General features: G+C 61.8%; 3 protein-coding genes across 17 annotated transcripts in view; 2 read left to right on the forward strand and 1 right to left on the reverse strand.

Moving 5' to 3' along the window:
- Positions 1-1190: 1190 nt before the first annotated feature.
- Positions 1191-5595, forward strand: NDUFS8 (NADH:ubiquinone oxidoreductase core subunit S8). 3 transcript variants are annotated; one of them, XM_040466133.1, is made up of 7 exons: positions 1191-1268; positions 2366-2423; positions 2514-2564; positions 3401-3490; positions 3594-3766; positions 5213-5341; positions 5424-5595. In XM_040466133.1, exons 2-7 carry the CDS (start codon positions 2366-2368, stop codon positions 5553-5555), a joined length of 633 nt encoding a protein of 210 aa, XP_040322067.1. In that variant the 5' UTR covers positions 1191-1268; the 3' UTR covers positions 5556-5595. The 3 variants fall into 3 exon arrangements, with proteins under 3 accessions (XP_040322067.1, XP_040322068.1, XP_040322066.1); XM_040466134.1 differs by having other exon boundaries at positions 1237-1325; XM_040466132.1 differs by lacking the exon at positions 1191-1268 and adding an exon at positions 1565-1617.
- Positions 5596-8174: 2579 nt separating this feature from the next.
- TCIRG1 (T cell immune regulator 1, ATPase H+ transporting V0 subunit a3) lies at positions 8175-19870 on the forward strand. 2 transcript variants are annotated; one of them, XM_040465859.1, is made up of 21 exons: positions 8246-8294; positions 9410-9474; positions 10693-10813; positions 11193-11271; positions 11929-12149; positions 12247-12332; positions 12846-12972; positions 13058-13140; positions 13338-13431; positions 13512-13724; positions 14232-14376; positions 16803-16942; positions 17021-17178; positions 17257-17347; positions 17933-18051; positions 18143-18356; positions 18631-18759; positions 18885-18989; positions 19069-19186; positions 19440-19617; positions 19723-19870. In XM_040465859.1, exons 3-21 carry the CDS (start codon positions 10697-10699, stop codon positions 19799-19801), a joined length of 2496 nt encoding a protein of 831 aa, XP_040321793.1. In that variant the 5' UTR covers positions 8246-8294; positions 9410-9474; positions 10693-10696; the 3' UTR covers positions 19802-19870. The 2 variants fall into 2 exon arrangements, with proteins under 2 accessions (XP_040321792.1, XP_040321793.1); XM_040465858.1 differs by lacking the exon at positions 9410-9474 and having other exon boundaries at positions 8175-8294.
- Positions 19871-22232: 2362 nt separating this feature from the next.
- CHKA (choline kinase alpha) overlaps positions 22233-25789 on the reverse strand; it is a 57771-nt gene continuing 54214 nt past the window's right edge. For 7 of the 12 annotated variants that reach the window (XM_040465871.1, XM_040465866.1, XM_040465864.1 and 4 more), the window contains one exon: positions 22233-22466. In XM_040465871.1, the coding sequence (XP_040321805.1) occupies positions 22244-22466 (223 nt within the window). In that variant the 3' untranslated portion in view covers positions 22233-22243. The remainder of the gene's footprint in view (positions 22467-25789) is intronic. The other 5 variants (XM_040465875.1, XM_040465870.1, XM_040465872.1 and 2 more) reach the window with 1 other exon arrangement.

Genomic DNA, 25789 nt, shown 5'->3' on the forward strand with positions numbered 1-25789 from the left:
GTCAGTCTGTCTCCCCTCAGGCCCCTTGGGAGTTCTGAGCAGTCTCATCCCCGGGGACTGGGTGTCTTCCCCTCGCCACATCCCACATCGGACTCACCCTCTTCCCTGCCCTGCTCACCCTCCGGGGCCCTGACGCCATGAAACGGGTCCCTCATCCGCTCACCCACCAAACTAAACCCTGGGGGATCCCTGCTCAACACTCCCTGCTCACCTGCCAAGTCCCATCTTTGAGAAAAGTCCTGAGGGTCGTATCATGCTGTAGAACCTGCCAATGCACACACGGAACACCAGGCCCGGGGCCATCTATCACCTCCCCTTTCCCCGTGGGCCCGACCTCAGGGCACCCGAGGAGCTTCCCAAGCTGGACCGTTCCACCCCCCAGCCTGAGTCCCTTCAGTGGCCCGCCGAGTCAGGACCCACACGAGTCCTTGGGGGGCTCCGCCATGGCCCTGTGCCCCCACACCCGGCGTGCTCCTTTTCAAGAGGACTTCTGCGCGCACGTGGGCACGCCTGCTCTGCCCTTGGACTGCCCTGTTCCTCCTCGCGGACAGCCTGGACATCACATCATTCAAGAAGCCTTCCATGACCACCTCCCATTCTCCCCAAAACACAGAGGCGGTCCCAAGGGCCTTCTCGGTGCCCGCAACCTCCGGGGGCCCTCTGCCACACAATCAATCCACTGGGAGGAAACAGGTTTGGTGGCTGTTGAGGGACAAGGATCCCGAGTCACACAGATCCAGGTGGGATTCAGGCGGCCGCACTTTGCAGCCCGTGCCTCATTTCCCCAGCTGTAAGGCGAGAATAATCCTCCATACAGAGCTCCTGGGTAAAGGTTTAGCGCCGAGCAGGCACGGCTCCCGCGGAATCACTGCCGGCCGCAATTCTCAGCACCGTTATCACACACAACCCGCAGCGGTGAGCTGCCGGCCTCCAGCACGGGACGTCCGGTCCGACCCGGAGCCACTTCCTAAGCCACGCCCCGGATGTCCCGCCTGCGGTGGTGGGGGCTCCTCGCTTATTGGCCTCTCCAACCCAACATGGAGGCGCCCTACGCAACTTCAAGAGCCTGCTCTCCCCTAGCCAATCAGAGGAAAGATGCTGCTGGATCCCGCCTCTTTCAGGGGCACTATTGGCCAATCAGAGTACGCCGTAAAAGATGAGCGCGGAAAAGGTGAAACCAGCCGGCCCAATGGCAGCGTCTCAGAGTGTAGGCTCCGCCTCTCGGCGGACAGGCCGCTCAGCAAGGGAAGGAGAGGCAGCGCTTCAAGGTGGGTGCTCAGGGGTCAGCTGTTAGAAGCCGGACCTCGGCGGCGCGGCGTCGGGGGGTGAGTGCGGTGCTCTCGTCGGCCCCGTTGACTCTGCGCCAGGCTTCATCTCGGTCGGCTCACGACGCGCGGCCCGGGTGCCCTTCAGCGCGCCGCTAGCGGACCCGTGACCCGGCACCATCAAGGCGCATGCCCCGCCCGCGTCTGTGGGGTCAGAGGTCACGGCGAAGGTCGGGCAGATGTTGGGCTAGGTGCCTGGCGCTGGAGTCAGCGGTCCTAAGAGATGGGCCCGAGACAAGTCACAGATCACGGGAAGGGCACTTTCGAGCTTCGGCCAGATGCCAAGCTCTGGGCATGTACACCTCCCTTCGTTCTCGTGGCCCCCCTTCCACAGATGAGAAAACATGTCAGATGACCTCCCCCGCCCAAGGTCACTTGGCAGGCTAGGAGACCGGTCCAGAAGGACCTCGATGCTGGGGAAAAGAATTTGGTCCCGAGGGTTATTTAAGCCTTTAAAAGGGTTTCCAACGGGGGTGGACTGTGGGTGTGCAGGAGTTCCATACTGGTCCCACTCTCTCCACCCCTCAACCCCCATTGTGTGACTTCGGACAAGTCACTTAACATGGCTGAGCCTCAGCTTCTCTGTGTCTCTCACGAGGGATCTTTGTAAGGACCATATGACAGTGTGTGTGACCCCCTAGCCCAGTGCCTGACACAGTGGGCTGTCGGTGCTGGTGGCTGCTGGCCAGCTTATTTGGGTCAGCTTTGGGGAGGATGAACAGGGGAGGGGAGAGGTGGGAGGCAGGAGCACCGATCGGGGAAGAGAGGAGGGATGGATTTTAAAGACTTCTTAGAAGGTGAGCTAGATGGAACTTGGGCCCACGGATACTCCCTAAATCTTGGCCTCGCTGAGCGGAGTCAGGTTTGGAGGGCTGAGAGGTGCCACACCTGGGAACAGGGAGGCCTTGTGTGCCTCTGACAGGAATGGGGGGAATAGGAGACCAGGTGACACGTTGGGGTCAGGGCTCCCGCAGCGCCAGACTTCCCGCGGGGACAGGTCTGGGACCCACCCGTGTCTCCCTCCGTTTTCACGCCCGCAGATGCACTGCCTGACTACAGCTACGCTGCTTCGGGCCGTGGCCCAGGCCGCACGTGCAGGTAGGACCAGGGGAGCCTTTCTTGGGGCGCAGGGGGGCCCAGCCTCCCGATGTGAGGCCGCCGCTGACAGCGTCATCCCCCTCCTTCCAGGGCACCCCAGTGGCCGGAGCCTCCACAGCAGCACGGTGGCAGCAACCTACAGTGAGTCCCCGGGCACCTCGAGCCTCATTCCCGATCAGGAACTTGCCAGAGGCTGGGGAGGAAGCCTGGGTTCTAGTCCTGACTTTGCTAGAGGCTCCCCCTCTCTGAGCCTCCGTTTCTGCTCTGTCATGACGATCAAGTTTGAGTATGATTCATGGGGGCAGGGTCTGTCAGCTAGGGGGTGGGGAGCCTTCCCTGTGGCCACACAGGGGCGTCTCGGAGCTACCCTGCGTGGCACAGGTGGGAGGGGGTGTGTTGGGGCAGGAGACTGCCAGGTGTGAGCCTTGGGTGTGCATCCTCCTCACCAGGACCCCACCACCCAAGCCCCTTCCAGCCCCCTTCAACTCCTGGGCTCAGATGGCTGCCCAGACACAGGGAAAGGTGGGCAAGGATTGGCCAGGGCCAGAGGCAGGCCTGTCCGAGCTTGCTGAGGTGGGAAGTTTCGGTGAGCAAACAGGCCCTTGGGGGGAGGTCCAGCTGGAAGGAAGACCAGGCCCTTTTTTTTTTTTTTTAATTTCTTTTTGAATGTTTATTTACTTTTGAGGGAGGAAAACAGAGCCGGAGTGGGGGGGGTGGGCAGAGAGAGAGGGGAGACACAGAATCCGAAGCAGGCGCCAGGCTCCGAGCTGTCAGCACAGAGCCTGACGCAGGGTCCGAACCCACAAACTGCAAGACCATGACCTGAGCCGAAGTCAGATGCCTAACCGGCTGAGCCCCCGCCCCCAGGCACCCCGTGACCAGGCCTTTTCTCCTTGAGTCGGGTTCGTGGGGGACTTGGGCATGTGCGGCTGTGAGAAGCCCTATCACGACGGCCCCTCCGCTCACCTCCCCTGCAGAGTTCGTGAACATGCGGGAGACCTCGATGGACATGAAGTCGGCGACCGACCGGGCGGCTCAGACCCTGCTGTGGACTGAGCTCATCCGAGGTGGGCCCTGGGGGGAAGGGGCCGCACAGGCGGGGCGTGGGCACAGATTGTTGGGGGAGGAGGGGCCCCCACCCACCCACCACCACGCCCATGCTGCCCACAGGCCTGGGCATGACCCTGAGCTACCTGTTCCGGGAACCGGCCACCATTAACTACCCGTTCGAGAAGGGCCCGCTGAGCCCACGCTTCCGGGGGGAGCATGCACTGCGCCGCTACCCGTCCGGAGAAGAGCGCTGTATCGCCTGCAAGCTTTGTGAGGCCGTCTGCCCTGCCCAGGTGAGCCACTGTGGCCCCTGCCCTCGAGGAGGAGGCTGCAGCCTGTTGCGGAGAGGGGGAAGCTGGGCAGCCTGGGGCCCGAACTCTGGTCCCCCTGCTGGCTGTGTCCCCAGGAAAGCCCCTTTCCCTCTCTGAGTCCTGTTGCCGGGCCGGTTCAGCGTTAGTGAGTCATCGGAGGCAGGCTTGTGGCCCTGAGCGGGCCGCGTGACCCACGTGACATGACCCACGTGGGCCCCGCGCCTGGGGATCTGGTCAGGGGCGTCAAACCTGGGCTTGGGAGCCACGGGGCGGCCCCTGAAGGTCTCCGCTTTTGCCCTGAACACAGCAGCAGTCTCAGGAGCTGTGCACGTGTGCCTGTCACAGGGCCAGCCCTGAGGACACGCGTGCCGCAGCTGAGGCCCTCCCTGCCCCTGGTTGCTGCTCCTTGGAGCCCCCGGCTCCAAGTTCTGTTGGAGGGTCCCACATGGACCACCCAGAGGCGGGGGCTGTTAGTGTAGAAACAGAAACATCCAGCTGAGGCTCCTGGGCAGGCCCGTGGGCGTGCCCAGCTGGCGCCCCAGCAGGCACCGTGGTCACTCATCACCACACAGTGATCCCGCCCCCCCACGCCGAGGCTGCTCCAGGCCATGCGCGGTGGCCTCGATGTCTCTGATCCAGCCACCCCGGCGCACAGAGAAGAGCCCCCAAACAGCAGAGGTGGTAACAGTCACCGGGCAGTGAGCAGCGTCCACGGATCAGGCATTGTTCCAGCTCATGACTTATCTTTACATCAATCTAGGATGCAGAGGTGATCATCCCTGTCTTTATAGACCAGGAAACTGAGGCACAAAGAAGCAAGGCTACCAGTCTGGGGTCCCACTGAATGTGGGCATTACACTGCTGGGGGGCACGTGAAGGCCTTTGGCACACCCTTTGAAGGTCCTTCGGGCTGTGGGAGGTTGGCCTTTTCCCTGCTGGCACAAAGCCGTACCCAGAAACTGAGGGTTAAAGACCTACCTTCGGGTCTGGGCTTTGAGCCTCACTTGCCGTGTGGCTTTGGGAAGCCCCTCAACCTCTCTGAGCCTGAATTTTCTCATCCCTTAAAGGGGGATAACCAGACATAAATGGGAGAGCTGTTCAGCGTGCAACCGACAGCCATTGGGCTAGTCCTGAGGACCCCCCTCGGGGCTACAGGCCCTGCAGTGAACGGAGTAGGCAACAGTCCTCCCCTCGTGGGACTTAGGTTCTCAGGCGGGAGATGGCGGCAGTCAACAAACAAGAAAAATGTCAGCCAGGGCACATGCTAGGCTGTGTGACGGGGGCCTCCTGGGAAGGGCGGCAGGGAAGGCACATCAGGCTGAAAGTGGGTGGCAGGACCTGTTCCGTGGCCCCAGAGCGACCCCTCCAGGACGGGGCAGACAGGGGACAGGAACGAAGGGTAAGGAGTGCGCCGTGCCCCTCTCCCAGGCCATCACCATCGAGGCCGAGCCGCGGGCCGACGGCAGCCGCCGGACCACGCGCTACGACATCGACATGACCAAGTGCATCTACTGCGGCTTCTGCCAAGAGGCTTGCCCCGTGGACGCCATCGTCGAGGTGAGTGGGCATGGGGTTGGGTGAGGCCGGGGCAGCGGTGCCTTGGAGCCACCTCACGTGGCCGCCCCGCCCCCTCCTGCAGGGCCCCAACTTTGAGTTCTCCACGGAGACACACGAGGAGCTGCTCTACAACAAGGAGAAACTGCTCAACAACGGGGACAAGTGGGAGGCCGAGATCGCCGCCAACATCCAGGCCGACTACCTGTACCGCTGACGCCCCCCGCGGCCCAATAAAAAAGCTCTGCCCTCCCGCACCGCCTCTGTCCTGAATCCCGGCCACGGCCTGTGGACTCCTCCCCAAGACAGGTCCTTCAGTGGGGCCACCAGAGGTGGCCCGGCCTCCCTGTGGGACTCTATGGGCCCCTTTGGGGCTCCCTGTGGCTGTCAGCCCAGAGCGGCCCTGCTGCACACCCGTCTTCTGGGCGATGCCTCTAGGCTCGGCCTGGGGTCTGCTATTCCCATAACCCTGGGTGCCCACAGGGTCGGGGGCTGGGCCTGCCCTTGCCCGAGGGCCTCCCACGACTCCACCCTACGGATATGGAGCCTGCCAGAGCCTCAGGCAGAAGTACATCAACCGCAGAAACTCAGGCCAGGGTGTTGTCCTCCCTGGGGGCAGGGAGAGGCCTGCTGGGGGTGGTGGGTAGCTGTCACAAGGAGGTGACACAGACCCCGCTGCGCCTGAGCTGGCCTTGTCTCATCTCCAGCCACATCCCCTTTCCTCCCTAAGTTCCGCAGGCCAGGCTGCCGGCTTGGCCTCTGCTTGCTCAGAACTTCCGGCTTCGCAATCCCGGCAGCGGCGTGGTTGGCGTGGTTTCCCTGTGGGGCCACACGCTCCCTTGAACTCAGTGCCAGGGCCTGCGGAGGGACTTCAGTATATTCTCAGCTGTGAGCAAACCGCTCAGAGAGGTGAAGTGACCGGCTCAGAATCACACAGCATGCGTCCGATGAAAACTAACTCGGTCGGAGATCTGAGTCCCCCTTCTCCGTCATTTCCAAAAGCACTTTTTACAAAACACTAACCACCCATGATGTTTCACGGAAAGAAGGGAGGGGAGGGTGTTCTGTGAACCAGTCAGTGCGGGAAATGCCCCAAGTGCCCTCTTTCTGTGATAGGCACCGCGTGTGACCACGTTCAAGGCTCTGAGAAGGCCTTGTAGCAAAGAACCCCAGCCTTTCCCCAACTCATTCCCCAGGACACCCCTTTTTCTCCTCACTGCTGCTAGCTGGGCCATCTGGTGCTGAGGTGGCCCAGGACCTGCTTGGGCCCCCACAGCCTAAGGAACAAGGTGCAGAGCTGAGGAGTGAGAGCAGGCCTGGAAGGGAAGACCGGCCCCCGGGAAGTGTCTGTGTGCCTAGCCCCCGGCCAGCCCCGGTGGCTGTGGGATGCCAGGGTTCTGCAACAATGAGGCAGGTTTAAAACTCCTAAATCACCTCTAATTTCACTTTTCCCAGGTAGAACCAGCATTAGATCATTGTCATGGAGCCTATATTTGTACACAGAGAAACAGAACACTTCTAAAAATGGATCAGGGGGCGCCTGGGTGGCTCAGTGGATTGAGCGTCCAACTCTTGATTTCAGCTCAGGATGTGATCCCGAGGTCACGGGGTCGAGCCCTGTGTCAGGCTCCGAGTTGAGCGTGAAGCCTGCTTGAGATTCTGTCTCTGCCCCTCCCTCTCCCGCTCTCGCGCTCTCTCTCTAATTAAAAAAAAAAACAAAAATTAAAAATGAGTCAGGCTATCCAGCTCCTGACTGGATTCTTCCCTCTTCTGACTTGTCAGAAACTGCACGCGCGCGTGTGAGTGTGTGTGTGTGAGTGTGTGAGTGTGTGTGCAGCACCTCCAATGCCATTTTGTAACAGTGGGGTCCTGGTCTCCCCTGCACCAGGAGGTATTGACCTGAGGCCCCCACTGGTGCTGTTTGGTTGTGTTGAGGGGTCCTCCCCACCCTGGAAATAGACCTACAGTGCCCCAGGATGGGGGCCCCCACTTTTCAGAGGACACTGACCTTGGCGGTACTTTCCACCCCCAGCTCTGGGGCTCCATCTGCCCACCACTCCACCCCTCAGAGGACCTTGCCATGTGGGATTCAAGGATCACTAGAGTTAAGGGGCCCCTTGCACCTCCTGTCCCCGGTGGGTATGGTCCTGGCCCGTCCAAAGTGCAGGCAGCTGGGCAGGTGTGAACCTCAGCTCAGAGGTGCTGGGGCAGGACCAAAGTCTCCAGGGCACCCCCAGCTGCAGGGGGGGGGGGGTGAGGAGCGACAGCTAACATTGGGTGCCCAGCCCTGAGTGGAAGGACATAACATGGCCTGGCCCTCCGTGTCCTGTTGCCATTGAGGAAAAAGGCCCAGAGAGAGTGAGCACCTACCCAAGGGCACAGAGCACTGGGCCTGGAGCTTAGGTCCCTACCCCGGGTGGTCAGAGGCAGGAAGGTGGAAGGATCCGGTGCAACTGTGGTCTCATGAGAGGCGGCGGCGGTCCCGGAGGTGAGGGAGCGTGCGGGGGACACACGGCTCTTGGAGCCCAAACCTCAGCGTGTTGGGGTCCCTTCAGCCATAGGCCTCTAGGTGGGGGGGGGGGGGGGGGGGGGCCCCGTCCCATGCCCTACCCCGGCCGCCTCCCCGCACCCCGGGCCACGTAGGTGTGCGCGGTCGGCGCCGGTCTGTGTCCGCGCTCTGGTCTCTGGGCCCCTCGGCACACTCCTCCAATGGTCCCCCAGGAAGTTAGGGCGGGAGGGGTCGCAGCCGGAGCCCGGCGACCCTCCCAGCGGCTCGCGGGACTCCGGGTGGGGACTGCGGGGCCCGGACGGGACGGGGCGGGGCGGGGCTTCCGTGGTCCCGCCCCTCGCGGCCCCGCCCGCCGGGGAAAGTGAGTTGCGTGGGCGCCGCGGCGGGGAGCGCAGTGCCCGGAGCGGAGCGCAGAGCCGAGGGGCGCCGCGTGCTGCTGGCCCGGGGGTGAGTGCCCCGGCAGGGGTCTGCAGAGCCCGCAGCCCCGTCTGCCACCCTCGCTTCGCCCTGCGCCCGGAAGGGGATCTTGGAACCCCCACCCAGCTGGATCAGTGGATGAGACTCAGTCTGCCGGCCCGCCCGCCGCCCCGCCGGGTGTCAGGCCTTGGTGGGGGCCACAGTGGCGAGGAGGAGGAGGGGGAAAGAGAAGAGGAAGAGGAAGATGGGGAGTTAACAGCCACTAACTACTGAGCCCAAGTCCGCTGGGCCTGGTGGCGCGCTGGTGGCGCTCAGAGCTTTCTCTGTGGCATCCTCCTCGGAGGGCGGGACCCATTCTACAGATGAGGAAATTAAGGCCCACCCAACTACAAAGAGGGAGAGCTAGAGGCAAATAGGGTCACTCCAGCTCCAGAGCCTACTGGTCTGGAATAGAAGAGGCCTCGGGCCCTCCCCTCCAGTCCAGCTTTCATCCCTGGGTCGGGGGCTTAGAGGAGAGATCTGGGGGTTCCTGGAGTTGGCCTTGGCCTCAGTCCCTGAGGGACCAGAAGGAGGGGATACAGAGTGAGGAGAGGGCTGCAGTCTGGACCCTGAAGGCCACAGAACTGAGGAAACTTCATTTGCTCCATCAAAGGGACTGGGGTGGCCCCTGGCTTGGGTAGGGGCCAGGGAGGATGGGGGGGAAGGGGTGAGCCAGTGGAGTCCTAAAATGTGGGGGAGGGGTCTGACCAGCTCCCTACACACCGGGCCCACCCCAGCTTGTCCTCGTCGCCAAGGGAATTGCCGAGGGTGAGGCCGTGTGAGTGAAGGGTGCAGCGTGGGGCCGCTGGACCCTTGGATCCCCAGGCCTGGTTCCCTACAACCCTCCAGCCTTTCAGGGTGCTCAGGGCAGAGAACACATATTTCCTCTGAGCACATATTGTGCACTGGGACTTCCAGACCCGCAGCCCCAGGGCCGGGCTCCTGCCTGGCTCGGCCACCTGCTGACCACCTGATCCCAGACCTCAGCTCTCCAAGGGCATTGACCCGTCTGTAAAACAGGCCTACGGGGTCCTCTCCCCCCAGGATTGCCGTTAGGCTTAAGAGGTAGTGTGGGTGAACTCTCATTATTTTACCTCCCTACCCAGGTCCTGTCTCTCCTGGGGCTGGCCAAGTCCCGTTTGCCCAAAGAGGAAGTGAAAGTCCAGAGAGGGTGAGAGACTCCCCCAAGGTCACACAGCCAGTCACGGTTTGGGCCGGGCTCTGAACCCTGGTCCCTGGCCTTCTGGGGATGGAACCCAGCCCCTCCTGCCCACCCTTCCCTGTCCAGGGCCCAATGCTTCTGCGGCCTCGGGCTGCCTCTCAGCCTTCTCTCCTCTTCCAGGCCGGGGCCAGGGCTGCATTCCTTCGTTAGACGGAAGTAACCCAGGCCCCGGGGGGCGGAAGTGACCAGCTGGGCTGGCCCCAACCGGCCCAGACAGCCGGCAGGGCCTTTGGTGCCAGTTGGTCACCCTCTCAGTTGGGGACCTCACTCGTGTCTGTCCCCTTCGCCCACAGTTTGAGAGCTAAGGAGACTGAGTCCCACAGCGGGGAAGCGGCTGGCCCTGGGCCCCCAGAGCGGGGGCCATGGAGTCCTGGCTTGTGGGCCAGGGCATCTGCGGGGCCTCCTCCCTCGGCGTTTGGGCAGGGCCCCGGCGGGCCCTTCCTGCCCGTGTCAGTTTCCAGTTTCATTTTGTGGATTTCGACACCTGGGAGGCTGTTCCGCCCCAGTGTAGACAGCAGCTGCCAAGCAGTCCGGGCCTCAGGGGCATGTCTGCCGCCAGGCATCTCGGGCCTCAGTGAGGGGAGCCGGCGGAGACCCCACCCGCTCAGCACACACCCAGATACCTCAGGGAGGGAGCAGGGCTCCAGCTGCCCGTGGGGACAGGCCCAACCTCAGTGCTGGGTGTCTGGGTCACGGATGGGCGCTCCCTGGTGTAGAAGGACAAGGGCTCATGGCCAGCAAGGGCCATGGCACTTAGGAGGCCGGCTGCCGGAGGTGACCCTTGGCCTGGGGCGCCGAGGGTGATCAGGATCCCAGGTGAGGGCAGGCCACAGAGGAGGGACAGTGGGAGCAGAGGGCAAGTGTGAGAAGAGCCGGTGCCACCGGCGGTCAGGGGTGGGTGTCCGGGACAGGGCAGAGGCCGCTGGGAAAGAGCTGGAGTGAGGTCGGGCTGTGGCTCAGGCCGTGAGGTCGGTCCGCTCCCAGTTGCACGCTTATTTCCTGTGTGCACCCCTTTGAGGCTCCCCAGGCCTCAGTCTCCCCGTCTGTCAGATGGGGTTGGTAGCGGGACCTTCCATGGATTGAGCCGCGGCGGACGGAATCCCTACTCGACGGGGAGCCGTCTGTGGTCCCCGCCGACTGAGCCCTCACCCCCTGCCCGTCCCACAGGACCATGGGCTCCATGTTCCGGAGCGAGGAGGTCGTGCTGGTGCAACTCTTCCTGCCCACCTCCGCTGCCTATACCTGCGTGAGCCAGCTTGGCGAGCTGGGTCTCGTGGAGTTCAGAGACGTGAGTGGGGCCGGGCGCGCGTGGGGGGGGGTGGGGCTTGTCCTTAGGCATCCTAGATGGTGCGCCGCCACCCCCACACGGCCCCTGGCTGTGCCTGAATCCCAGCAGCCTCTGCCGTAGGTCCTCTGCTCCCTGAAAAGGCCAGCCTTACGCACGGCTGGGCCATCTCGCCTCCTGGGCCCCGTCACACCGTCCCCGGGGCACGCAGAGCCTGGTCCGTCTCCAGCTGGGCATCTGGAGGTTCATGGTGTCCTCACACCTTTTGGTGGGGGGGAGAGGGAGGCAGCCATGGCCTGTAGAGAGCCAAGCCTGGGCCCTTGGGTGGGGACCTCCCCAGCCCCCTCCCCAGAAAACTGACGCCTCGGTGCGGCAACCACAGCTCAATGCCTCGGTGAGCGCCTTCCAGAGACGCTTCGTGGGGGATGTTCGACGCTGCGAAGAGTTGGAGAAAACCTTCTGTGAGTTGGCCCCAGGCCCACATCCCAGGCAGGCTTCCTGGGGGAGGTGCCAGTCGTGCTTGGGCTGAAAGGAAGAGTCCTGGTGCCCCAGGTGGAAGGCAGAGAAGAGAGGTCCAGGCCCTGCAGAGCCTGGATAGGGCAGCTGGGGTCTGTGGGGGCGTTCTTGACAATGGGGCTTGCTTGGAAGAGACCTCGAATACCGCGTGAGGGCCTAGGAATTCATCCAGTGGTTGCTGGGAGCCAGCATGGTTTCTAAGCAGGGGAGGGGCTCAGACAGAGCTTTCTTTGCTGCAGATGGACTGGGGTGGGCAGAGGCCAGTATCCAGGGGCAGGTGCCCCAAGGAGCTGCTGCTTCTCTAACCTGGACAAGAGGGACCCCTGCCCTGGACCACCACTGTGGGGCCCAGGCCCTGGGTGGGGGCCGTGGCCAGGGCACTGGAGCGGGCAAGCAGTCCACACAAGCTTGGGAGGAGATACAGGCTTGGCCTGGGGTTTTTCTGGGGGTCTTGGATCCAGTGACTCGATTAGCTGGTGGCCAGCGGAGTTTGGGGCGGCATTCGGGACCCCCTAGACATCAGGCAGGCCTCGGCTAACGGTGGCCATTAGCTGGTGTCGGCCCCCGGACGGCCTCCCCTGACCCCGACCCTCCGCACCCAGTGTTCCTGCAGGAAGAGGTGCGGCGGGCCGGGCAGGTGCTGTCCCGGCCGGAGGGGAGGCTGCCCGCGCCCCCGCCCCGGGACCTGCTGCGCATCCAGGAGGAGACGGACCGCCTGGCGCAGGAGCTCCGGGACGTGCGGGGCAACCAGCAGTCCCTGCAGGTCCAGCTGCACCAGCTGCGGCTCCACGCTGCCGTGCTCGGCCAGGGCCACAGCCCGCCGGTCAGCTCCAGCCCGGGGAGGCGGGGAGGCTCGCGTGGGGCTGGGGGTGCCAGGCCCCCGTCCGGTCGCGGGGCTCACGGTGCCTCTCGGCTCCCAGTTGGCAGCCACCCACGCCGATGGGCCCTCGGAAAGGATCCCCCTGCTCCAGCCCCCCGGGGGCCCGCACCAGGACCTGAGAGTCAAGTGAGTAGGGGGCGCTTCAAGCTTCTCAGCCGGAGGCCCTGACTGACTCCTTGTCCGGTGCTCTGCTCGCCCACCCTCAGATTGCCCCCCGGCCTCCTCCTTCTGGCCCAGAATTTCCCTGGCACAGGGCGGGTTCTCCTCTTTTTTTTTTTTTTTAATGTTTATTTTTGAGAGAGAGAGAAAGAGAGTGTGAGTGGGGGAGGGGCAGAGAGAGGGAGACACAGAATCCCAAGCAGGCTCCAGGCTCCGAGCTGTCGGCACAGAGCCCGACGCGGGGCTCGAACTCACGGACCGTGAGATCACGACCTGAGCCGAAGTCGGACGCCCAACCGACTGAGCCACCCGGGCACGCCGGGTTCTCCTCTTCTGGGCCCTGCCGGGGTGGGGAGGCTCCGGCCTTCTCCCTGGGAGCAGGGCACCCGTGCCTGGCAGGCTGTCCTGAACAGGGGGCCTGGCCGGGGCTAGGTGGGGGGAAGCTGGGGCGGCCCCCACCCAGCCCGGCCGGCCCGGCAGCTTTGTGGCAGGTGCCGTGGAGCCCTCCAAGGCCGCCGCCCTCGAACGCCTGCTCTGGAGGGCCTGCCGTGGCTTCCTTATCGCCAGCTTCCGGGAGACAGAACAACAACTAGAGGACCCCGTGACGGTGAGGGCCGGGGAGGCCCGGGCTGGGGGTGCGTCCCGGGGTGGGAGGGCCAGGACGGCAGGTACAGTGGGCCCCCCTCCCGCAGGGCGAGCCTTCGACGTGGATGACCTTCCTCATCTCCTACTGGGGCGAGCAGATAGGGCAGAAGATCCGCAAGATCACGGACTGGTGAGATCTGGGGGGTGGGGAGGGAGGGAGGGGGGGAGGGGGGGCCGGGCGCCCACCGCGCTTGTGCCCAGGCCCCTGCCTGTCACCACCCTGTCCCCCCGCTCTGCCCCGTAACTTCCCGGTTAGACTCCGCCTCTGCCCAGCCGGCCCCCCCCCCCCCCCGGGGCTCCCCTCACGTCACCCCTCCTCCCTGCCAGCTTCCACTGCCACATCTTTCCGTACGCGGAGCACGAGGAGGGCCGCCTCGGGGCCCTGCAGCAGGTGCAGCAGCAGAGCCACGAGCTGCAGGAGGTGGGCGCTGGGGGCCGGGCCAGACGCCCCGCACCGCCGCACCCCTGCTCCTCCTAACCCCCACCCCGCGCCGGCCGCAGGTCCTGGGGGAGACGGAACGCTTCCTGAGCCAGGTGCTGGCCCGCGTGCAGCAGCTGCTGCCGCCCTGGCAGGTGCAGATCCGCAAGATGAAGGCCGTGTACCTGGCCCTCAACCAGTGCAGCGTGAGCGCCACGCACAAGTGCCTCATCGCCGAGGGCTGGTGTGCCGCGCGCGACCTGCCCACCCTACAGCAGGCGCTGCAGGACAGCTCGGTGAGTGCGGCGGGTCTCCCACCTCCCCCTCTGCCAGGCAGGTGCCCGTTCCCGGTGCCGTGCCCCGGCCCCCCCCCCCCCCCCCCCCGCCTTCCTCCGGGGAGGCTGCCCTAATGGCCTCGGCCATCCCGAGGTCGTAGAAGCCCTGGGACGGGCCAGAGCACCCTGGAGGCCAGCTCAACAGGCCCTGGCCCCGGGGGATCTTGGGCCGTTGGAGGGAGCCTCGGGCTACGCATCCGTGAAATGGGTGTCCCGTCGGCTCTCACGTGTAGCGATGCGGCTCCCTCTCCTGGGTCAGCTCATCTCAGGCTCTCCCTGGATCTCCCGCGGTTGGGGCAGGTGGGGCTGGTCGACCTCTCTCACAGAGGGGAGGAGCGGTCCCGAGTCTCCCAGGCACCTGCCCAGGGAGCCCCGCCTCTCCAGCCGGGTCTGGCTGGGCGTGTCAAAGGGTCCCTGAAGGTCCCCGCCCTCGGTCTCATCCCTCTGTCTGTCCACCCGGTGCTCCAGAGCGAGGCAGGGGTGAGTGCCGTGGTTCACCGCATCCCCTGCCGGGACATGCCCCCCACGCTCATCCGCACCAACTGCTTCACGGCCAGCTTCCAAGGCATCGTGGACGCCTACGGCGTGGGTCGCTACCAGGAGGTCAATCCCGGTGAGAGCCATGGAGCCCCGCGGTGTCTCCCCACTGGGCCCGTCCCGCCCTCTTAAGTTGAGAAGCACGCTCCCAGCATTCCGGGGTGGGGGTGGGGGTGGGGGGCAAGGGGAGGCCGCGTGGGAACTTTGTGTTTATCCCCAGCACATCCCCTAGCGAGGCTTACGAGGGGTCCAGCGCGGGGCTGTGCAAAGAACAGGTTTTGCCGTAGAAACAGCTCAGGTTTGAGGTCCCACTTAACTTGGCACATTTCGTCGTTTCTCTGAGCCTCAGTTTCCACATCTGTAAAATGGGACGCATAGTTCAGCCCTCAGAGCGGTGTTGGGAAGGCTGCCCGTCGTCAGATCGCAGGGCAGCAGTCCTTGAGGCCAGAGTTAGCCGGCCCACTGATGCGCTTTTAGGCCGCACCGTGTTTGTGAGAAGCGTGAATTGGGGGCCGTCGGGCTCTCCCAGGAGCACACCCTGAGGTGGGGACTCAATTAAAGAGAGGTGCTCCAGGGAGAAACCAGTCAGGGACCGCAGGGGCAGGGGGGGAAACTGAGGGCTGGCGAGTCGGGGGGGGCCATAGGGGGCTGGCTCTCCTCCCTCCCCAGCCCCCTCTGCACTCCTGGGGTACCTGGTCTGTCACCTGCCTGGTTCTTCTCCCTCCAGACACGGCTCTCCCTCCAGCAGGCTGGCTGCAGTGTAGCCAGTGGCCCAGCGGCCCCCGTGTCACCGGGTGGGGACCACGGTGGGTCTCTGAGCCCAAAGAATGGGTGTAGGAGGTGAACCACGGTGGGGCCCGGTTTTGGAGAGGACTTAGTAATTGGCCAAGGAAGGGTCCTGCCTCACCCAGGGGGCTAGAGGCAGGGTGCTGGGACCCCCCGAGGTGGCCCAGGCAGGACGTGAGAATGGAACCATCGAGTGAACGGTGATCAGGGCCGCATGCAGCCCTTCGGGGCCTGCCGTCCCTCGGGGTCAGCATCCTGGAGCTCGACCTGGGCCCCTCCCGTCTCGCGTGCTCACAGCTCCTCTGTATTAGCAGATGCCAGTCCAGCTAGGGCAGCCTGACCACCAGGCGGCCAGTTGACAAAATGCCACCAGCTCTCGGAGCAGTCACTTTGGGGGGTATCAGTCCGCCGGGGCTGGTGCAGCAAAGCACACAGGTCAGGGCTTAAACCATGGGTACTTCTCGTCTCCCAGTCCAGAGGCTGGAAGTCCGAGGTCCCCGTGTCCGCAGGGCCGCTTCCTTCTGACGGAGACTCCGTTCCAGGCCGACTTCTGTGCTTGGCTTGGAGACGGCCACCCTCACGTTTAAGCGGCACTCTCCCACGGAATGCGTCTGTGTCCGAATCCCACCCCCCCGCCAATTTTTAAAGTCTATTTTTTTTTTAAGTTTTTTTTTAACGTTTATTTATTTTTGAGACAGAGAGAGACAGAGCATGAACAGGGGAGGGCCAGAGAGAGAGGGAGACACAGAATCCGAAGCAGGCTCCAGGCTCTGAGCTGTCAGCACAGAGCCTGACGCAGGGCTTGAACCCACAGACCGCGAGATCGTGACCTGAGCCAAAGTCGGATGCTTAACCGACTGAGCCACCCAGGCGCCCCTTTACAGTCTATTTTGAAAGAGAGAGAGCGTGAGCATGAGCAGGGAAGAGGCGGGGGGGGGGGGGGGGGATCCCAAGCAGACTCCGCGCTGTCAGCACAGAGCTGGACGCGGGGCTCAAACTCACAAACCACATCATGACTTGAGCCGAAATCCAGAGTCGGATGCTTAGTCTGCTGAGCCACCCAGGCGCCCCCAAGTTTCCCCCCTTTTATCGGGACACCATTCCTAGCGGGGTAGGGCCTGTTCTGCTGATCTCCTTTTCCCTTGATCACGTCTGCAGAGACCCTACCTCCAAATTAAGGCCACTTTCTGAGGGACTGGGGGTTAGGACTCCAGTGTATCGTTTTGGAAGGGACACGACTCAACTCCTCACAGGGATGTGCGTTGTGGTCCTCGTAACGCCCGTTAGGGGTTTTTCCCATTTCGCTGAAGGGAGAGTGAGACCTCAGAGGTTAAGCGACCAGCTGGGCCTTCCGGAACTTGCCATGTGTGGGTCAGGACTGCCACCGGGCTCTCTGTTCTTTCCGGGTATATGCTTGTAGCTCTTTTAACAGCAGCAGGACCCGGTTTACATCGAGTGCTGCGGCCCACCAGTACTGCCCTGATAAACTCATGGACAGCAGCTCTACGAAGCAGCAGTATTGAACGTCCAGTTTATAGATGTCGGAACGGAGGTTCAGAGAGGTTAAGTCACTAGCCCACCGTCACACAGTCAGGGCTCTGGAACGCAGACACACGGCCTGGCGCCCCTGCCTCGCCAACACCCGTCCACGTTTCCTGGGGTCCCGGGGCCTGTCCCTGGGGGTCCTGGCTGACCGCCTGGCCCCTCTGCCCGCAGCACCCTACACCATCATCACCTTCCCCTTCCTCTTTGCCGTAATGTTCGGCGACGTGGGCCACGGGCTGCTCATGTTCCTCTTCGCCTTGGCCATGGTGCTCACGGAGAACCGGCCGGCCGTGAAGTCGGCGCAGAACGAGGTGAGGGCCGGCCCGGGGGGCCGGGTGGGTTGGGGGCCCGGGGCGGTCCCTCATGGCGCCCCCCGCCCCCATCCCCAGATCTGGCAGACCTTCTTCAACGGCCGCTACCTGCTCCTGCTCATGGGCCTGTTCTCTGTCTACACCGGCTTCATTTACAACGAGTGCTTCAGCCGCGCCACTGCCATCTTCTCGTCCGGCTGGAGCGTGGCGGCCATGGCCACCCAGTCTGACTGGAGGTGAGGCCGGGCCGCGGCACCACAGCCCCCCCGCCCCCGACCCCCGCAGCCCCCGACCACCCCGTACTGTTGCCACAGTGACGCGTTCCTGGCCCAGCACCCGCTGCTCACCCTGGACCCCAACGTCAGCGGCGTCTTCCTGGGACCCTACCCCTTCGGCATCGACCCCGTGAGTCCCTGCCACTTGCTGCGGGGGGGGGGGGGGGGGGGTGCGGGCAGGTGGGAGGGCAGGCCGGGGCTCCTCCGCTAACCCTGACCCAACCTTGACCCTGACGTTAACCCTAACCCCCCGCCCCCGCCCTTCAGCCGTGCTCGCCAAGCCCCTCCCGAGTGCCGGGCCTGGTGCCGGGTACAGGAGGTGCGGGGGTCCGGAAGGACGAGGGGGCCCCCCTCGCTTCAGAAAGCGGAGAAGCGTATGGTAGTAAGGGCGGCCCTCGGCTTGTCCTTGGCCTGCTGCGCCGGGCACCGTTCCGTGCCCTTGATGTGATGTGATGTGATGTGATGGGATACTTAGACAACCCTGTCAGCACCGTCCCCATTTCACAGATGAGGAAGCAGAGGCACAGGAGATCACAGGCTCAGTGTCCCCTAGCTAGGAAGAGCTGGGGTCTGGGCCATTCCCCTCTGCTGCCCCACAGCGGGCAGGTGGGCCACAGACGTGCCGAGGCCCCACGGGGGCAGACGGGCTGCTGAGGGACTCGGGCGGGGAGCCCCCCCCACCCCCGCATGACACCCGTCCCTCCTGCCACCCCAGATCTGGAGCCTGGCCGTCAACCACCTGAGCTTCCTCAACTCCTTCAAGATGAAGATGTCCGTCATCCTAGGGGTCACCCACATGACCTTCGGGGTGGTCCTGGGAGTCTTCAACCACGTGTGAGGGCCCGGGCTCCGGGGGACACCGGGGCAGGCGGGGCCGGGGCGGCCCGGTGGGTGACCCGGCGACCCCGCCCTTCTCCCGGCGCAGGCACTTCGGCCAGTGGCACCGGCTGCTCCTAGAGACCCTGCCGGAGCTGGTCTTCCTGCTGGGGCTGTTCGGCTACCTGGTCTTCCTCGTCGTCTACAAGTGGCTGCAAGATTACGCCGCCAGGGCTGCCTCGGCCCCCAGCATCCTCATCCACTTCATCAACATGTTCCTCTTCTCCCGCAGCCCCACCAACCAGCCCCTCTTCCACGGGCAGGTGTGCAGGCGCGGGGGTGCCGGCCCACACCCACTACGGGGCCACTCGGAGCCTCATCTGAGAATCGGGGACGCGAGTCAGACCTCCCTCCGCCGGGGAGCCGGGGAGGTGGAAGGAGGGCGGGCGCAGTGGGTGCTGGAAGCTTCCCCCCTCCGAGGACTCCTTGCGGAGCCACGTCCCCGGGGGAGGGGCCGGCCGCAGGCTCTCTGGGCCCGGGCTGGGTGCGCGGCGCGGCTCAGAGAGGGCCGGTGACTGGGACCCCCTCCCCCCGCAGGAAGCGGTGCAGTCAGCACTGGTGATCCTGGCCCTGGTCATGGTGCCCGTCCTGCTGCTCGGCACCCCGCTGTTCCTGCACTGGCGGCACCGCAGCCGCTCGCAGAGGGGGCCCGCTGGCCGACAGCCGGTAGGGGGGGCGGGGGGGCGGGGGGTGTTGCCAGGAGGTTTGACCCCACCCCGGCCTCCTCGGGGCTGCGAGTAGGCGGCGGCCCGGCCCCGTCCCTGCTCATGCCACCTGCTCCCCACCCCCAGAATGAGGACAAGTCCGGGATTCTGGACTCCTCCGATGCATCTGTGGCCGGCTGGGGCCCTGATGAGGAGAAAGCGGGGTGCCCGGAGGACGGAGAGGAGGCCGAGGTGGGTGTGGTCTCCCCGGGTGTGCGTGTGGGGTGCCGGCCGCCGCCCGGCCCGCCCCTCACAGCTGCCCGCCCCTCAGTTTGTCCTGTCCGAGGTGTTGATGCACCAGGCCATCCACACCATCGAGTTCTGCCTGGGCTGCATCTCCAACACGGCCTCTTACCTGCGCCTCTGGGCCTTGAGCTTGGCCCACGCCCGTGAGTGACCCGGTCGCGGAGGGAGGGCTGGCCGGCCGCAGCTCGAGTCCTGGCTGCCTCTGACGCTCAGAGCTGCTGGCTGGGTGGCCTGGGCCTGGGCGGGTCACTTCTCCGGGCCTCGGTGTCCCCTCTGTAAAGGGAGGATGTTGGAGGAGATCCCCCACCGGCTCCACAGGAAGGTGGGCTGCCGTGGGGGGGCTGGGCGGGCACCCCCTTGGCCCTGGCCTCCACTGCTGCCTCCCCGACCCCCCAGAGCTGTCGGAGGTCCTGTGGGCCATGGTGATGCGCTCGGGCCTGGGCCTGGGCCGCAAGTTGGGCGTGGCAGCCGTGGCGCTGGTCCCCGTCTTTGCCGCCTTCGCCGTGTTGACCGTGGCTATCCTGCTGGTGATGGAGGGGCTCTCGGCCTTCCTGCACGCGCTGCGGCTGCACTGGTGAGCGGCCCGCCTGGCCGGCCCGGGGTGGGGGGTGGGGGGTGGGGGGGCGCAGCGCGAGGGCCAGGGCCTTCCCCTCACCGGCTCTCCCCTGCTCACCCCCAGGGTGGAGTTTCAGAACAAGTTCTACTCAGGCACTGGCTACAAGCTGAGCCCCTTCACCTTTGCTTCAGAGGAGGGCTAGTGTCTGTGGCCGCACCCCGGTCCCTGCCCTTAGCTCCGGAGACAAGAAATAAAGATGTAGGACTGGGAACTGCGTGTCAGTCCTGTCTGCGGTGCCGGGGGCTGGGCAGGCAGGGCCGGGCTCTGGGCATGCGCCGGTCCCACCCCCACGGGACTCCCGGTGTCGTGGGCCCCGCACCCTGCTTTATGCTCGTCTCCCTCGTCCCCTCCTTTGCAGCTGAGGTTGGTGCAGGGTACGGCGGGGTGGGAGGCCCTGGTGTGGGATCTAGAGCCTTGAGAAGTTGGGGAGAGGCCCCACGGCGCATGTGCAGTAATCCCAGAGCCTTGGGGTGAAGTAGGGGCAGAACTAGGACCCAGGAGAGACGTTTCCAGCACATTCTAGTTCCGAATGAGTGTCTTACCAGGCTGAGCTGGTGGGGAGTGAGCTCCTCATCCACGGGATGCGCAAACTGGCTGTTAAGAGAACATTCCGGATGCTCTGGGCATGAAGGGTGATGTCTGGCACAGATGGGCCAATACTTCCACGCCCTGGTGCCAGCCCCACCCCAGGCATTCACGATGGTCCAAAGCGAGGACGCACGCACGCACGCACGCACTCCACACGGGGCAGTGATTACATACGTACACACACCACCGTCCTGCAGAGAAGGGCAGAGGCTGTCCAGGGCCCCGCGGGTGAGGCTGAACTGGCCTCCAGGCCCCACCGCCCCTTCAGGGGAGGTTGTGGTCTCTCCCATCCCTCCCTGGGTGACCGGTCCTGTTCCCCTGAGGCCATCCTCCGGCTGGTGGGGTGGATGATGGCATTTCACATGTCTTTCTGGCCTGGGTCCCCCCACCGGCTAGAAGGCAGCACCAGTGCTTCTCAGAGGCCTTGCCTGCTCGGGCCGAAGAGCTGCAAAGTGGTTCTTCCGGCAGGAGGCCCCGGGAACAAAGGCCGCTTTGAGGCCAGCAAGGCCCTGGGCACAGCAAGCCGGGCGGCCTGGCGCTCATCTGGCCAGCTGCTGGGAGGAGCCCGTCCCCTGGGTCCAGGACTGCCCTGCTCGGAATCCCCAGACGCGGTGGGGAGGGTGTGGGTGGCGGGGCCACAGGGCAAAGCCTGGGTGGGCACAGGAAGGAGGGGGGGAGCATCGCTCTTGGGTGAGAGCTTACGCAGGCGTGAGGGACCGTTTACTGCTCAGATACCAAAACACATTCACCTGGTTAAAATTTTAAATGTCTAGAAGGGTGAATAGTGGAAAATGTCCCTCCTGCCTTGGCCAAGGCAACCCGTTCAGTTTCCTCCGGGATATACCATTGCTTCCAGTTTCTACATCCTTCTAGGGGTCTTTACGGGGATGGGGGTGGGTTGGGAGCCTTGCCTGACACTTAGGACACACCCAAGAGTGACAGTGAGGATCGGTTTGTATGCTTTTATTGTTTGTATAGTACAATCTCTGGTAGCAGAAACGTATGCACAAAATAACAATTCCAATAAGAGTTCAGAGTAAAAAAAAATCATCCCAAAGGACATTTAATATATATGGGTGTCACAGGCCTACTGCATCCACACCCCCACATTCCGTATACTGGCTGCTCTTTCCCACCAGAGCGATCCGTCAGGGACGCGGGGGGCAGCGAGGGCGGGGGCACCTGGCCGAGGGCCAAAGCCGGGCCTCCGGCGCCCCACGGCCCCCAGCAGAGGGAGCCCCCGGGCAGGACGATGCCAGGGCAGCCAGCCCGGTCACAGGATCCCCGAGCAGAGGCAGAGGAGGAAGAGAAAAGCTGCAGGCGTTCGGGCCAACCCCGCTTTCCACGGGGAAGGCGGCCGGGAGGCGTGTGTGTCCCCAGGACCCCACGCTGCTCCTCGGCCGGCCGCGGGCTCTGTGTGGGCCACAGCCGCCTGCCCGCCCCGAAGCCGGGGCTAGAGAAGCACGTTCAGTTACGGAGGAGAGCGGGGCGGGGGAAGCGCCCGGTTAGGGGGCGACGCGCCGGCCTGACGGGTCCCCGGGGGCTACGGTCACGGGACGCAGACAACGGCTCACCCCCCTCCCGAGCCGTCTGCGGTCTCGTGCATCCGCCACGTGGACCAGAAGGTGAAGGAGCAGCTTCGGAGACTCGCGGCCGGGCCGCAGAGCGACGTCACAGTCCGGCCCGGCTGACGGGCCACCCTCGGGAGCGAGCGGCGTCTACACACGTCGTTCGCTACCCCAGAGAGCCTGGCTGCCGTGCTCAGAGCCGTTCATTCACATCCTTGAAAAAACCAACGTTAACCAAAAAAAGTACCCGCAGAAACACGGTTCACTCTTGCTGTCTGCCATATCTGACTGAAAACTTCAGGCCGCGGACACAAGATGCCTTGCCTACATTAAAAGGATTCTGAGATATTGCACTATTGCACTATATTTCTGCTTCCCATCTCATCGCAGAGTCCTAGTGAAATCGTAAACAAGATATGAAATAAATGTTACTCGGTTTTAATACAGTCTTTCGTATCATACACATCTGTGTTGGGCAGCGAGACATCCGAGCCTTCGTGCCGCAGGTACGGCAGTCGGAGCACCGAGGGCCCCCTCTGGCTCGGCCGCCCCTGCACGGTCCAGGGATGGAGCCGCTGGCGCCTCCCACACTCACACCCCAAGCTTCCTCTTCTGGTCGAAATAGGCATCGAACCTTGCCTGGGCATAGTCCTAGGAGACACAAGGAAGGGCAGGCTCACCAAGGACTCCCGCCCAGAGCCGCCCACGTCCCGTACCACCCCCCCCCGCCCCCGCAGGGCAGGGCCCCAACCACCAAGGGCACAGAACAGAACAGCTCCGGCTGCCGCAGGCTGTCCGGGAGCCCAGGCACCAAGCTCAGTCACCCTGGCCACCCTGGCCCTGAAATCCAGACGGGACCCCCGCCTACGTATTTGTGCGCTGCCACGGTGCGCCATCTTGTCGACCGGAACGCTGCAGACAATGATGCAAACAAAGGCTCCCCTCTCAAAGGAAAAGGTCCCGGGGGTGTCAGGAAGCAGAGGACAGAGGTGCAAGAAAGGACGCACCATGGGTTTTCTGGAACCCCCTACGGCATGATTACTGCCCAGAATGAGAGAGGGAAGTAAGAAAAGCTGGTCTCGCGTTCTGGGCATTCGAGAACGAGAACGGTCAAGCCACCGTGTGTCTCTGGGCCTGCTCCCCCATCCATCCGTCGGGGTGGACGACGCGATCTCTTAAGCACCTGCTCCAAACTGAAAAGCGTGTGACGCTAACTGCCGGAAGATCACAGCATCGCTGTTCACAATTCGGTGTTGGGGTGTAACTTCTATGCCACAAAAATTAACTCCTTCACGCACACGGTTGGACAGTTTTCACAAACGCATACATCGAGTTCAGCAGCACCACCACAGTTACGATAAAGAATATTCTGGCACACTCGAGTTTCCACGGGTCCCACCCCGCCGCCTGGCCACAGGCAGCCTCTGAACCAATTTCGATCAGTACGGATTGCTAATAGAAAGCTTTTCCATAAATGGAGTCACCCGGTCTGTACCCTTTTGCCTGGCTTGTTTCACTCGGCGTAACGTTTCTGGGATTCATCCGTGCTGTGGTGAGCATCTGGGTTCATTCTGGCTTACTGCGGGGTACTCTTCCATCATCTGGACCTCACACGGCACATTTATCCGTTCATCCGATCGGCATGGAGGGCATTTCCATTTCAGGGCTATCACACAGAAAGCTGCTGTGAGCATCTGAACCCAAGTCCTGGCGTGGATGTATGCTTTCACGTCTCCTGGATCCATGATGCCACAGTAGACTATTGGGCTGTACGGTAAATGTGTGGCCGCACTGTCTTCCAGACCGGCCAGACCCTCTCACCAGCCCCCTCGGCAACGTATGCCAGTTCCGGCTGCTCCACATTCCTGCTAACGTCTGATATTGTCAGTGTCTTAAGGTTTTAGCCACCATCACAGGTGTGTAGGGAATCACACTGAAGATGTGATTTGCATCTCTTCTTATGACTAATTACCTTATGCAGACACAAAGATGTGTACTGGCCATTTGTTTCTCTTCTGTGCAGTGTCCCAATCTTTTGCCTGTTTATAAAGGAGGTTTGGTTTCTTGCTAAGTTGTGAGTTCTTTCTGTATTCTAAATACAAGTCCTGGTCAGATACAAATTTGCAACATCTTCTCCTGTTTGTGCTTGCCTTTTTATTTTCTTAAGGATGTCATTCAAAGAGCCAAAGTTTTTCATTTTGATTAAGCCCAACTTACTTTTATGGTCAGTGCTTTATGTAACCTAAGAAATCTCTGCCTCGGTCAGGAAGCTTCTCTCTTGTGTTTTCCAGACACGTGGTGGTCTGAGCTTTTACATTTAGGTCTGTCCTCTCTTTCAAGTTAACTTTTGTGTATGGCAGGAGATCAAGGTTCAGTATTTTTTCCATATGGCTATTTAGTTGTTCCCACATCAGTTTTGAAAATATAACCCTTTCTTTCCCCCCAATGAATTATTGCGGCCCTTCTGTTGAATACTGGTTGGCTCTACATGCGAGTCTATTTCTGGGCAGTGGACTCTGCTCCATTTGACTGATGTCCGTCTTTCCACCAATGCCACACTGTGTCGACACATCTCGAGATCAGGCAGAATGAGTCTTCTGACTTGGTTCCTTAGTTTTAGTTTCACATACACTTTAGAATCAGCTTATCAGTTTCTGCCCAAAAGCCTGTGCGGGTTTTGACTGGGATCGTGGAGACTCTGGAGATCGGTTTGGGAAGAACAGACTCTTAATACCGAGTCTTCTGAAGCCATGAATGTGGTCTCTGTCTCCATTTAGGCTCTCTTAGCAATGTTCTACAGCTCTCAGTACACAGGTCATGCACATATTTTAAAAACCTTATCCCTAAGTATTTCATACTTTTATGCCATTGTCAATATAGTGAAATTTCATCTGTAACTATTTCTACCATATAGGAATGCAGCTGCTTTTTATACACTGCCCTTGTATCCCGTGACCTCAGTAAACTCCCTGCATGGTTTTCTATTGATTCTTTTATATTTACTCATGTACGTGATCATGTCACCTATAAAATAAAGGCAGTTTTTCTTCTTCCTTTCTGATTATGAATTCAATTTGTTGAATAAATATATGGTCATTTGTTATGTCAGTTTTGGTAATTTGTATCTTCTAAGACATTTGCACATGCACACTGTCGATCCGTTGGCATGAGGTTATTCATAATATTCTCTTACCCTTTTTAACATCCATAGGATCTGTAGTGATGTCTTCTTTATACCTGGTATCAGTCATGTGTCTTCTCTTTTACTTGCTCAGTACAGCCAAAAGTTTATAAATATTATTGAACTTTTCAAAGAACCAACTTTTGGTTTCACTGACTTTCTTTTTTTTTTCCCATTCATTTTCTATTTCAACGATTTCTGCTTTTATTTTTATTTAGTTCTACTGACTTTGGGCTTAAGCTTGTTTTTCTCTTTCTCGCTTCTTAAGGTCACTGGTTTGAAAACCTTCTTATCTAATACAAATGTGTAACCTTCAAAGCCACAAGTTTTTAAACACTACTCCAACTACATCTCACAAATTCTGATATACTGTGTTCCCTTATAATTTTCTTTGAAATATTTTGTTTCATTTCTTCTTTGATCCAGGGCTTCGATGTACTGTTTAATTTCCAAATGACTTCCAAATAAGAAGTTTCAGGATTCTGTTGTTGTTGATATCCTATTAAATTCCACCAGGGTCAGAGTATATTCTCTGCATTTCAGTTCTTTTCCACTTGAGACCTATTTTCTAGCGCTCAGCATATGGTCCATCTTGATGAACATTCCATATTCAGTGGGCAAGAATGTACCTTCTGCGGTGGGCATCAGTTGCGTCAAGCCGGGAGAGTGCTGTCCGCTCCTCCGTCCCTCCTGCTGCTGTGTTTCTGGCTCTGCTGTCACCAAGGGAGGGGGAGGGCTGCTCTGTGGGTCCGCCTCTCTCCCCATCAGTTTTCTCAGGTGTTGCTTCACGTCT

This window comes from Herpailurus yagouaroundi, unplaced genomic scaffold, assembly GCF_014898765.1.
Source record: "Herpailurus yagouaroundi ecotype Mexico unplaced genomic scaffold, PumYag 569, whole genome shotgun sequence".
NCBI classification, from domain to species: domain Eukaryota; kingdom Metazoa; phylum Chordata; class Mammalia; order Carnivora; family Felidae; genus Herpailurus; species Herpailurus yagouaroundi.